The sequence below is a fragment of the Poromitra crassiceps genome (assembly GCF_964638095.1).
Source record: "Poromitra crassiceps genome assembly, chromosome: 2".
Lineage (NCBI taxonomy): Eukaryota > Metazoa > Chordata > Actinopteri > Beryciformes > Melamphaidae > Poromitra > Poromitra crassiceps.
In genome coordinates, this window is record NC_139624.1 from 71994868 (window position 1) to 72008702 (window position 13835).

General features: G+C 44.7%; 1 protein-coding gene across 1 annotated transcript in view; it reads right to left on the reverse strand.

The window, feature by feature from the left end:
• Window positions 1-13835, reverse strand: part of eya1 (EYA transcriptional coactivator and phosphatase 1) — a gene marked incomplete at both ends in the record, with an annotated part of 56724 nt that overhangs the window by 25663 nt on the left and 17226 nt on the right. The window contains 4 exons of the mRNA XM_083662960.1: window positions 2697-2780; window positions 3588-3730; window positions 4400-4586; window positions 5648-5730. Of these exons, the coding sequence (XP_083519086.1) occupies window positions 2697-2780; window positions 3588-3730; window positions 4400-4586; window positions 5648-5730 (497 nt within the window). The remainder of the gene's footprint in view (window positions 1-2696; window positions 2781-3587; window positions 3731-4399; window positions 4587-5647; window positions 5731-13835) is intronic.

The window sequence follows — 13835 nt, forward strand, 5'->3', positions numbered from 1 at the left end:
GACTAGTCGTCGCTAAAGGTAGTCGACTAGTCGACTACTCGTTTTTTATTTTATTTTATTTTTTATTTTTTTTAATCTTTAATTAAGAACATGAGGTATTTACACGACATACATGGACTATCATATCCCATATCCCATATCCCCCACAAAGAACATCAAAACAAAACAAGAAAACTGCATAAGATACACAATAATTCAAGAACAAACAAGACTATTGGACAAACAACCAAACAAAAACAATGCATTCAGCTCCTATCCTGATAAGCCTAATGACACTGGGGTAAAAAGTTCTTAAAGTCAAACTCTGTATGTGGTTGCCATATTTTGGGGATGTCTAAGAATCTGCCTTTGCTCTTGTAGTAAATGTTATCCAACGTATGGTAGCTTGAGAGTTCATTCCACCAGTGAACTACAGCTGGGGGATTGGATGCTTTCCAATTTAAAGCTATGCATTTCCTAGCTGCCAACAGGGCAAGATCTATGTATTTACTTTGATTGCTTTTTGTTTGGTTGTTTGTCCAATAGTCTTGTTTGTTCTTGGATTATTGTGTATCTTATGCAGTTTTCTTGTTTTGTTTTGATGTGTTTTGATGTTCTTTGTGGGGGATATGGGATATGGGATATGATAGTCCATGTATGTCGTGTAAATACCTCATGTTCTTTCTTAAAGATAATTTTTTTTATTTATTTTTTATTTTTTAGACTAGTCGACTACTAAGCACAGTGTCGACTAGTGGTTTTACTAGTCGACTAGTCGACTAGTCTGTGAATGCCCTAGTGGTGGTGGAGGTGGGGGTGGTGGGTGGAGGTGGTGGTGGTGGGGTGGGCCTGAGGTCGTTTACAGATCTGTCTTTCTGATAGGCTTCGGGGGGGGAGAGCGCTCTGTGGTCGGCACGGGCGTAATCGTGTCTCCCCTCTCATAATATTGCTTTGGTGGGATAGTGTCAGCAGGTTGGAGAAGAGAGGAAAACAGAGAAGAGAGAGACAGAGATGGGTGGAGAAAAGAGAGAGAGAGAGAGAGAACAAGAGGGGAAAAGAGAAAGTGAGTTTGAGAGTGTGTGTGTGTGTGAGAGAGAGAGAGAGAGAGAGAGAGAGAGAGAGAGAGAGAGAGAGAGAGAGAGCGAGACTTTTGTAGCTGTCACGTCCTATATGAGCTCTGACGGAACGGGCCCTTATGGAGTCAGGAGTGTTTCCTGTTTCAGAGGAGCACACTGGAGACCCTGTGTGTGCATGCACGTGTGTGTGTGTGTGTGTGTGTGTGTGTGTGTGTGTGTGTGTGCGCGTGTGTGTGTTTGTGTGTGTGTGTGTGTGTGTGTGTGTGCACGTGTGTGCATGCACGTGTGTGTGTGTGTGTGTGTGTGTGTGTGTGTGTGTGCGCATGTGTGTGTGTGTGTGTGGCTGGAGAGGCCCTCATCGCCCGGCCACAGCTTCCTCGGCCTGAGCTCTCTTTACCCAGCATGCAGGGCTGAGGATAAAGTAAATAAACAGTGGAGGGTCGCGGGGCAGACCCTCTCTCACCCCAAAAACAAAACACTGCCCCCATCAAACACCCCCTCATACCAGAACAAAGGCTCCCAGCACGGGCCACAGACGCTAAGCTCTCTGACATATGAGAAGCAACATGTCACTCTTCTACTTCAAAAAGAGAGAAAGCGCCAGACCAAAAACAACCAGTGATAGGAAAGTATGTCCTCAGACAAAATAAATTTTAATCCGGCACATTTCGAAATGATCGAAGGTGTAGGAGATATTCTATCAATCATAAATTGTGAATGAATCAAAGTCAAGATCCTACTACAGCCATAGTTATTCATCCATACTACGTATATCTCAATGGGAGAAGTGTTAGTAGCACATTGAGAGCTATATTATCCAGCAGAACCTATGCCCTCAGCGAAGCCATGAGAATACTAGTTTGCCATATTTCCCAAATTGTTTGTTTTGAAGGTTTAAATTTAGAGAGGCAATTTATACGGAATAACAAATAGCAAGGCCTGGAAAAGTAAACTCTTCTCATCTCGAAATGAGCAGACACAATGACATGGGATGGAATAATGACCTTCCCAATACAGCACTATAATAATATGTTGGTAAAGATTATATATATATATATATATTTGCATGTCAACGATGAGACATTTGCCATCCTTTGTAATGAAATAAGTGTGATTTAATTTGAACCCTTATCAAGAAAGGGACTTAAGCTTCTCCGCTCTTGTTGAAGTTTTGAAACGAATGACATTTGGTGGTCTCAACCTCCTGCCAAGTTCTCCTGGGAAATCCTGCCCTGAAAAGGATGGATTGAGAAGCACTTCATTAAACTAACAATGTGGCGTTTCTGAAGGAGAAAGGAACACTTAAGATGTGTCAATAGACATCCAGAGTGCAACTGTTGTGAGCCCCCCGGCAGCCAAGCCCCCCGACCAGCCCTGCATAGCTCCAACAGCTGCAAAGACCAGCCCAAATGCTTGCCAGGCCTCATTGGACCTATTAAAAAAAAAAAAAAAAACAATTATGTGTACATTGAGTACACTATGGGACTCCAGGCACGGTGAAATCTATCCTCTACTCCGAGGGTATTTTACTCTCCACTCCATTCCGTTTTTTTTGTTGCCGCCTTTCAATATTTCTGTGTTTTGCTGATAAAGTCCCCCCCCACCCCCCCTTCGCTACTGGCACAGTCTGATGTCACTCACCCGTCCATATCTGTTGGCGTAAGACCCCGTGAGCAAGGAATGGAAAACGATGATTGTTTCATCCAGGTCCCAGATGAAAACTCGCTGGGGAGACAGGGGGTATGGGGAGGGGGGAGGGGGAGGAGGAGGAAGAACGAAAGAAAGAAAAAAAAAAACAGAGAGAAAAGAGGCAAAATCAATGGTGCACTCTGTAGGGCTGCAAGGTGATCCCCCTGCTCAATAAGGCCAGGAGCGTGGATTTGCGTGCCACAGGGACCCGAGGTCCATTTGCTTGGGTTGGTCACCGCAACACTCCCTCCCATCGCCCCCACCCCCACCACCACACTACGCTATCTCTCCCCTGCCCTTTACATTAGAGCGATCGATAGTGACAACCTCATTAACTAGATATGTTAACATGGCATGATGTCAGCGCTATAATGGCTGCTATTAACCCTCTTTCAAATTCATATCATATTAATGAAGAATCATCAAGGGTTTATTTTGACATATGGCCACGTTTGACACATCCCAAAGTGTTTAATGGTGCTACTATGGCGCTATTGTTAGACACACAGCTAGCGAGCTAGCCTCAGAAGACTTAGCATTAAATACATTATTCACTCCGTTACAGACTCACCTCCGATACACTGTTAATAATCACATGACTTGAGGTAATGGTATACGCGAGATCTTTATATATAAGATATTTATATTGTGGTGTCACATGATCCAGATTGCATGAATAAAGCATTTATAGTTAAGGAAATCAAACGTTTAAGAATTAATGCCCCATGGAGTGTGAGAGCTGGTGTGGCAGCCATATACGCTAAGTGGATTAGTGTGTGTGTGTGTGTGCCTCAGACAGGGCGAGGCCGTCTGTCGCCAAGGTAGCGAGCGGGCTCACCCTACCTCAAGGTCGGAGTCGGGCGGCGGTGATGGGTTGTTGTTTCTTCTTCCCCGGCCACGTGACTTTCCATCCGAGGCCCGGCGCAATCGATCCGATTCTGAATCTTTAATGGGGGTTGATGGACTGTGGATGGTACTGTACTCTGCTGGAGAGGAAGCAAAGAAGGAAGAAGGTAGAGTATAAAAAGAGCGCATGGAAGATAGGATATTATTTGCTTTTAGGGAACGAAGTTCAGATGACCGTTTGTCTTGACGCAGGACGGACAGTTCCTTGGGATATTATTAAGTGTTTTATGCAGGCCTATAAGTAACAATCGACTCCGCATAGTAACACATGCTGAAATCTATTGCGCTCCGCACTGATGTAAAAAACAAAAGGCGACGCAGTACGCTTCGACGAGAAATAGTAAATATGTCGTATAACTTCAAATTGAATGACTGTGTTTGAAATTGTGTTTATTTGAAGCCTGACGTCTTTGGTGTTGACTGATGACAATTTCAAATGCGGTCATAAAATTTTGACTGACTTATAAATGATATCATCAGTGCACTCTTGCCAGATGATGCATTAATGTCAAATCCAGTTATGGGGAAAGTCTTCATCTGTACTCAGTTTACACTTTATTCTCTCTGCCTACCACACTGACTGCACTATACTCTACTTTATGGCACAAATGATCGCCTGCAGCTAAGTATTGTTTTCAAGTACATGCATGAATGTGGGTTAGTACATTTTTAAAGTTGCATTTTTTGGGCATTTCGTTGACATTGGAAAATCCAAAGCGACTAACGATGGGTTTGTGTCCTCCTCCTACCTGCAGGGTTCTCTGTGATGGCCTGGCTGGTGATGCCGGTGGGGGGCTCCTGGAGCGTGTAGGTGGCGGTGGTGGACGGCGTGCTGGGGCTGGTGTTGTTACTCGTCATGTAGGGCGAGGTGTAGGGCGAGCTGTTATAATACTGAGCATACTGGCCCTGACCAAAGGCTGGGTAAGTGGGGTAGTCCTGCAGAGAGAGAGAGAGAGAGAGAGAGAGAGAGAGAGAGAGATTTCAACAACCATTTTTGTCTTTGTACCTTTTAAGTTAATGTTTATACTCTTATGTACAGCTGTTTACACACTTTAGAGATCTTCTATTGTATGCCCATGCTTAAGTTAACTACGCTTACGTATATTATCTGATTGCAATGTTACATAGCTGTTTACACACCTCCTTAGTATATATTTAATTGTAAGCATACTCTTAAGCTAACTTATGTATATTATATTTGAGTGCAATGTTACACCACTTCTTTATTCTCCTATATCTTTAACTGTACGCACATTTTTGCTTTTGTTTTCATTTGACACTTGCTTTGGCCATGTGTATACGTATGTTTCTCATGCCAATAAAGCCCCTTTGAATTGAATTGAATTGAATTAAGAGAGAGAGAAAGAGAGAGAGAGAGAGAGAGAGAGAGAGAGGGACAGGGAGGGAGTCAAGTGGTCAGAGAGTGGTAGAGAGAGGTAGGGTACAATTGAATAAAGATAAGGTAAGTAGAAACAGAGTATGGAGAGAGAGATAAAGGAATGAGAGGTACAATAGGGCGAGAGAGGGAAGATTTACAGGAAGGAGGTGGAGAGAGAGAGAGAGAGAGAGAGACAAAAGGTAGCTAGTGGAGGGAGAGAAGTAGGCGTCTGGGCAGGGTAATGTGAGATATGCCCTGCACCAGTGTTGCTACTTTACAGTGCAGATTCCAAAACATAAATGCAAACACATGTCGTCTGTCCTACATCTGGACAACGATCTGTCTTGTTTTTTCTTCCCCTCCTTTTCCCCTCTGTGGCATAATACATATGTGTAGATAATCCCTGCCTACAAAGCTTCTGACATCCTGACTGATTCATGTTTGAATGTGTCACGGATGAAATGTAACATATTGAGTATGCGTGTTTCATAAAGATTCCCAGGTTGGGGAGAAGTCCATGATTTCATGTCATATGTAGGCTGATGGCTGCATATCTATACCAGATATCATAGTAACGCAATGGAAAGGTGCGTACTATAGGGAGGGAGGGCACAGCTACCTGTTGTGTGCTGTTGAAGCCAGTGGAGTTTGTCAGAGAGTTGCTTCCTGCATACAATCCTGATGTTGTTGTGAAAGTACCACCTGTAGAGGGAGGAAAACATATATAATTTTGAGTTATGTAAAGACATATAATTTTCCCACACCTTCAATTTAAGGACTTTTCAAGGACTTCCCAAAAAGTCTGTGCTGTTACAAAGTCATCAAAAAAGAAGAATTCCATTTTCTATTCGTGCACAAAACATATAGATTCAAGCACTTTCAATGACCCATGTCTATATTTAGGACTATTTTCAAAGACTTAACTCAACTTGATTTCTTCCCCCTCAAATTTACAAACTTTCAAGGCTTTTAAGGTACCAGCGGGAACTCTGTTGTATTATGGTATTATATCAAAAAATTAATAATGTCAGCTGCGGTATCGCAAAGCAATGCAGTGACAGAAATGAAACGGCACATTGTCGGGGGGGGGGGGGGGGGAGAAAAGGTTAGTCTTTTGTGAGACAAATATTTGGGGTGGTGAACAGAAGGAGGCCTGAGGGAGGGCCTCCAACAGCGGGCAGCCTTATCTCCCTCCTCTTACTACCTTATCAGTGATTGGATCTGCCCCGATGAATGACGGGGAGGGAGAGAGAGAGAGAGAGAGGGGGTGGGGGGGCAGTACCTGCTCTCCAAGCTGTCCAAAGCCCTCACAATGCGAGGAACACAAGAGGCTGTTGTGTGTGAGCTAGCGCAGGGTGGAGCGGGTGGGTGGGTTAGCGAGAGAGATATATATACTGAAGGAGAACTGAGGTCGGAGTGAGCTGTTATTGGCTGAGGGGGGCGGGTGCTGCTGACATTATGCCCCAATGAATATGTATGCTCCTCTTTTCACTAGCTCCAAAGAAGCACCTCTGGGGTAATTAAATCATTCAAAGGGGCAGATAGCATCTAATGGCTTAATAATATACATGACGTGAGTTATAGAGGAGAGGAGAGGGGCAGCGGCCCCCGGGGGCACCACTCCTCTCTCTCTCTCTCTCTCTCTCTCCAGCAGCCATCCACCTGCACTCTCATGTGCGACAGGCAGAGAGAGACACACGACTGGAGGGCTCAAAGCAGGGGTTCTCAAACTTTTCACGTCAAGGACCCCTAAACTGGGAAAAATTAATCGACACAAATTAACACGTTCAGTGCCAGCGACGCCATATGGCGTCATTAGAAATTTACCGTACAGTGCCAGCGACGCCAAATGGCGTCATAACTCCAAATTGTTTTTTTGACGGGGGGGTGTCGATCTAAGCTTCTTACGTCGCCTCTAACAATATTGTAGCTATTGGAGGTCGATAACCTATTTTACAAACCCATTAGGTGGCGACAGCACTCTCCTGATCAGAGAAAAAGGAGCCAAACACACAGAAATAGTCACTGGGCAAAATGAGGAAATCGCATCGCATCCGTCCGTATGCATCGACGTGCCTCCATAAACGAGCACAACGCCAGCTGTGCCCCCAGCAGCAGCATCCGCTGTCACAACTGAGCACTTCCATGTACGCTGCAACAGCACATTCACATAATCAGCATTATTATTCCGAACTGGAAGCATGCCAGCCCGTGACAAACACACGCGGAACCAAAAAGCTGAATGTCGCGCACCATTCACTGTGTGTGCGCAGCAAACTCAGCAGAGACTGAGAGCCACCAGACACATAAGACACACCCAGGAGGCGTGTGCAGTTGAGGGGGGGGGGGGGGGGGGAGCACGGAGAGCAGCAGAGCAGCATACACTTCACCCAGACAGACCCAGACATCAGAAAATTCGCTTCAGAGTCAGAGATGTGCTTGAAATGTTTAATTTCACAAAAGGCTCATTATCTCAGCTCGTAGAAAAAAAGGTATGTTTTTCGTTCAATCAGGCTATCTTCTCCGGCTCATAACTAAAGAACGGAAAATGGGATCAATAAACTTTTTTTTGCAGGTGATAGAAGAGAGTCTCATCGTTATTTGTGCGTGTTCAGTGTTTACATAGTAATTATTAAAAAAATTATATGACTGTTTTAAAATGCATTGCGGCCTATGTGGCACAGCAAGCAACCTTTTGCCCAAGGGCCATGGCACTGAAAGTGTTAAACCATGGACCCCCATTTGATAGGATGTTATCCCAGGGTCCCCCATCTGATGAGCTTTTTGCTTTTAGATGTTTTATTACAGAAGGTGCATGAAACCCATGACCAAAATAGTCCTACATTCTGTCATTGTGTTACTTATGGATGGAATTATAGTGAAAATAAATGCATCCCCTTTTTGCTGGGGACCCCCTGGTACCCCCCCCCCCCCCCCCCCAAGGACCCCCTGGTGGTCCCTGAACGCCTGCTTTGAGAACCACTGGCTCAAAGGAAAACAGCAAAAAGGTGTGATTGGATGTGTTTCTGTGTGCCTGCATGCTTAATATTTGGCTGTCAGCCGTCCGTTGATTTTCTCATACGAGGTAACAAAGCGTCTTGAGTCACTTTTAACAATGCCAATGGCAAGAATATGAAAACCAGGGCAAAACCGCACTCAAGTGTCTAATAGGCCAGTTCTTTACAAGCTTTACAAATATGACCCCTGGGCTTCACGATTGGTTTCTGTCCATACAAAGGCGTATCGCTTCTCCATACGTCCACGGGGGACATGAATGGGAGCTACCATTGCAATCTTTTGAAAGGGGCTTCTTCACTGATCACCGCAATGACGCTCCCTATAGCCGCAAGAAGATCCCGTCGCTTCAGTGAAAACGAAGGGGGAGATAAATGTACTGTTCCTAAATGGAGGCGTAATTACACCTTTGTTCCCAGAGACAAACAGAGGGGAGTTCCTTTCATCCTCTGGTCATTGGCCCCATCAAGAGGGCCCTCCCACACCGTGACAAACCTGAAGCAGCTTTCAGAAAGGCGGGGGTGAGGGGGGAGGGGGGGGGGGTGGGGGAAGTGGGGAGGCCAAGGAAGGTAGCGCATGGAAGACGGCAAAGGAAGAGAGAAGACGCAGTCCAGTGTTTAGCCTACTCAGCCAACTAAGACACAGTCCAGTGTTTAGCCTACTCACTCAGCCAACTAAGACACAGTCCAGTGTTTAGCCTACTCACTTAGCCAAGTAAGACACAGTCCAGTGTTTAGCCTACTCACTTAGCCAAGTAAGACACAGTCCAGTGTTTAGCCTACTCACTTAGCCAAGTAAGACACAGTCCAGTGTTTAGCCTACTCACTTAGCCAACTAAGACACAGTCCAGTGTTTAGCCTACTCACTTAGCCAAGTAAGACACAGTCCAGTGTTTAGCCTACTCACTTAGCCATGTAAGACACAGACCAGTGTTTAGCCTACTCACTTAGCCAAGTAAGACACAGTCCAGTGTTTAGCCTACTCACTTAGCCAAGTAAGACACAGTCCAGTGTTTAGCCTACTCACTTAGCCAAGTAAGACACAGTCCAGTGTTTAGCCTACTCACTCAGCCAACTAAGACACAGTCCAGTGTTTAGCCTACTCACTTAGCCAAGTAAGACACAGTCCAGTGTTTAGCCTACTCACTTAGCCATGTAAGACACAGTCCAGTGTTTAGCCTACTCACTTAGCCAAGTAAGACACAGTCCAGTGTTTAGCCTACTCACTTAGCCAACTAAGACACAGTCCAGTGTTTAGCCTACTCACTTAGCCAAGTAAGACACAGTCCAGTGTTTAGCCTACTCACTTAGCCAAGTAAGACACAGTCCAGTGTTTAGCCTACTCACTTAGCCAAGTAAGACACAGTCCAGTGTTTAGCCTACTCACTCAGCCAACTAAGACACAGTCCAGTGTTTAGCCTACTCACTTAGCCAAGTAAGACACAGTCCAGTGTTTAGCCTACTCACTCAGCCAACTAAGACACAGTCCAGTGTTTAGCCTACTCACTTAGCCAAGTAAGACACAGTCCAGTGTTTAGCCTACTCACTTAGCCAAGTAAGACACAGTCCAGTGTTTAGCCTACTCACTTAGCCAAGTAAGACACAGTCCAGTGTTTAGTAGGGGTGGGGGGAAAAATCGATACACCACAGTATCGCGATATTTTGCCTGACGATATCGTATCGATATTTGGACGCCAAATATCGATATTGCAAAAAAAAAAAAAAAAAAAAAATTTTTTTTTGCAGGCCATGCCAGGCCACCGGGCTACTATAAACTTTAGTTCCAAGGCCAGCAGTAAACAAACGGTAGCATATTTTCATTTTGTTTTAACAGTAACAGTTTTGTCATAACAGTAATTTACAAATTCCCCAGTTACTGAATGGGCTGCACAAAATGTTTTGTGTAAGTGAAGTGAAGTTGCAAAAACTACATAAGTACAGTAGTCCACACACACATCCAGTTAAGGTGGACTGTAAGTAGACTGTAACAAACAGTTCAGTTTGTCAGGTGCATGCAACTATGACATGACTTTATGAAAGTTGTTGGTCTGTCTACTTGACAATGTTGCTGCAATAAAATGGTTGAAGTCAGATGTACAGACTGAAAAATTGTTCTTATATAAACCAGATGTTGACAAAGTTTTCCTTTGGGGACATCATTTGCAGTTGAAAAAGTAAGAAATCGCAATATATCGAAATATCGCAATATTCAATATATCGCAATATCGATATATCGCAATATCGAAAATATCACAGTATCGCAATACTATCGTATCGTGACTCAAGTATCGTTTCAGTATCGTATCGTGGGCATCTGGTGATTCCCACCCCTAGTGTTTAGCCTACTCACTTAGCCATGTAAGACACAGTCCAGTGTTTAGCCTACTCACTTAGCCAAGTAAGACACAGTCCAGTGTTTAGCCTACTCACTTAGCCAACTAAGACACAGTCCAGTGTTTAGCCTACTCACTTAGCCAAGTAAGACACAGTCCAGTGTTTAGCCTACTCACTTAGCCAACTAAGACACAGTCCAGTGTTTAGCCTACTCACTTAGCCAAGTAAGACACAGTCCAGTGTTTAGCCTACTCACTTAGCCAAGTAAGACACAGTCCAGTGTTTAGCCTACTCACTTAGCCAACTAAGACACAGTCCAGTGTTTAGCCTACTCACTTAGCCAAGTAAGACACAGTCCAGTGTTTAGCCTACTCACTTAGCCAAGTAAGACACAGTCCAGTGTTTAGCCTACTCACTTAGCCAAGTAAGACACAGTCCAGTGTTTAGCCTACTCACTTAGCCAAGTAAGACACAGTCCAGTGTTTAGCCTACTCAGCCAACTAAGACACAGTCCAGTGTTTAGCCTACTCACTTAGCCAAGTAAGACACAGTCCAGTGTTTAGCCTACTCACTTAGCCAAGTAAGACACAGTCCAGTGTTTAGCCTACTCACTTAGCCAAGTAAGACACAGTCCAGTGTTTAGCCTACTCACTTAGCCAAGTAAGACACAGTCCAGTGTTTAGCCTACTCACTTAGCCAAGTAAGACACAGTCCAGTGTTTAGCCTACTCACTTAGCCAAGTAAGACACAGTCCAGTGTTTAGCCTACTCACTTAGCCAAGTAAGACACAGTCCAGTGTTTAGCCTACTCACTTAGCCAAGTAAGACACAGTCCAGTGTTTAGCCTACTCACTCAGCCAACTAAGACACAGTCCAGTGTTTAGCCTACTCACTTAGCCAAGTAAGACACAGTCCAGTGTTTAGCCTACTCACTCAGCCAACTGAGACACAGTCCAGTGTTTAGCCTACTCACTTAGCCAAGTAAGACACAGTCCAGTGTTTAGCCTACTCACTTAGCCAAGTAAGACACAGTCCAGTGTTTAGCCTACTCACTTAGCCAAGTAAGACACAGTCCAGTGTTTAGCCTACTCACTTAGCCAAGTAAGACACAGTCCAGTGTTTAGCCTACTCACTTAGCCAAGTAAGACACAGTCCAGTGTTTAGCCTACTCACTTAGCCAAGTAAGACACAGTCCAGTGTTTAGCCTACTCACTTAGCCAAGTAAGACACAGTCCAGTGTTTAGCCTACTCACTTAGCCAAGTAAGACACAGTCCAGTGTTTAGCCTACTCACTTAGCCAAGTAAGACACAGTCCAGTGTTTAGCCTACTCACTCAGCCAACTGAGACACAGTCCAGTGTTTAGCCTACTCACTTAGCCAAGTAAGACACAGTCCAGTGTTTAGCCTACTCACTTAGCCAAGTAAGACACAGTCCAGTGTTTAGCCTACTCACTTAGCCAAGTAAGACACAGACCAGTGTTTAGCCTACTCACTTAGCCAAGTAAGACACAGTCCAGTGTTTAGCCTACTCACTTAGCCAAGTAAGACACAGTCCAGTGTTTAGCCTACTCACTTAGCCAACTAAGACACAGTCCAGTGTTTAGCCTACTCACTTAGCCAAGTAAGACACAGTCCAGTGTTTAGCCTACTCACTTAGCCAAGTAAGACACAGTCCAGTGTTTAGCCTACTCACTTAGCCAAGTAAGACACAGTCCAGTGTTTAGCCTACTCACTTAGCCAAGTAAGACACAGTCCAGTGTTTAGCCTACTCAGCCAACTAAGACACAGTCCAGTGTTTAGCCTACTCACTTAGCCAAGTAAGACACAGTCCAGTGTTTAGCCTACTCACTTAGCCAAGTAAGACACAGTCCAGTGTTTAGCCTACTCACTTAGCCAAGTAAGACACAGTCCAGTGTTTAGCCTACTCACTTAGCCAAGTAAGACACAGTCCAGTGTTTAGCCTACTCACTTAGCCAAGTAAGACACAGTCCAGTGTTTAGCCTACTCACTTAGCCAAGTAAGACACAGTCCAGTGTTTAGCCTACTCACTTAGCCAAGTAAGACACAGTCCAGTGTTTAGCCTACTCACTTAGCCAAGTAAGACACAGTCCAGTGTTTAGCCTACTCACTTAGCCAAGTAAGACACAGTCCAGTGTTTAGCCTACTCACTCAGCCAACTAAGACACAGTCCAGTGTTTAGCCTACTCACTTAGCCAAGTAAGACACAGTCCAGTGTTTAGCCTACTCACTCAGCCAACTGAGACACAGTCCAGTGTTTAGCCTACTCACTTAGCCAAGTAAGACACAGTCCAGTGTTTAGCCTACTCACTTAGCCAAGTAAGACACAGTCCAGTGTTTAGCCTACTCAGCCAACTAAGACACAGTCCAGTGTTTAGCCTACTCACTTAGCCAAGTAAGACACAGTCCAGTGTTTAGCCTACTCACTTAGCCAAGTAAGACACAGTCCAGTGTTTAGCCTACTCACTTAGCCAAGTAAGACACAGTCCAGTGTTTAGCCTACTCACTTAGCCAAGTAAGACACAGTCCAGTGTTTAGCCTACTCACTTAGCCAAGTAAGACACAGTCCAGTGTTTAGCCTACTCACTTAGCCAAGTAAGACACAGTCCAGTGTTTAGCCTACTCACTTAGCCAAGTAAGACACAGTCCAGTGTTTAGCCTACTCACTTAGCCAAGTAAGACACAGTCCAGTGTTTAGCCTACTCACTTAGCCAAGTAAGACACAGTCCAGTGTTTAGCCTACTCACTCAGCCAACTGAGACACAGTCCAGTGTTTAGCCTACTCACTTAGCCAAGTAAGACACAGTCCAGTGTTTAGCCTACTCACTTAGCCAAGTAAGACACAGTCCAGTGTTTAGCCTACTCACTTAGCCAAGTAAGACACAGACCAGTGTTTAGCCTACTCACTTAGCCAAGTAAGACACAGTCCAGTGTTTAGCCTACTCACTTAGCCAAGTAAGACACAGTCCAGTGTTTAGCCTACTCACTTAGCCATGTAAGACACAGTCCAGTGTTTAGCCTACTCACTTAGCCAAGTAAGACACAGTCCAGTGTTTAGCCTACTCACTTAGCCAAGTAAGACACAGTCCAGTGTTTAGCCTACTCACTTAGCCATGTAAGACACAGTCCAGTGTTTAGCCTACTCACTCAGCCAACTAAGACACAGTCCAGTGTTTAGCCTACTCACTTAGCCAAGTAAGACACAGTCCAGTGTTTAGCCTACTCACTTAGCCAAGTAAGACACAGACCAGTGTTTAGCCTACTCACTTAGCCAAGTAAGACACAGTCCAGTGTTTAGCCTACTCACTTAGCCAAGTAAGACACAGTCCAGTGTTTAGCCTACTCACTTAGCCATGTAAGACACAGTCCAGTGTTTAGCCTACTCACTTAGCCAAGTAAGACACAGTCCAGTGTTTAGCCTACTCACTTAGCCAAGTAAGAC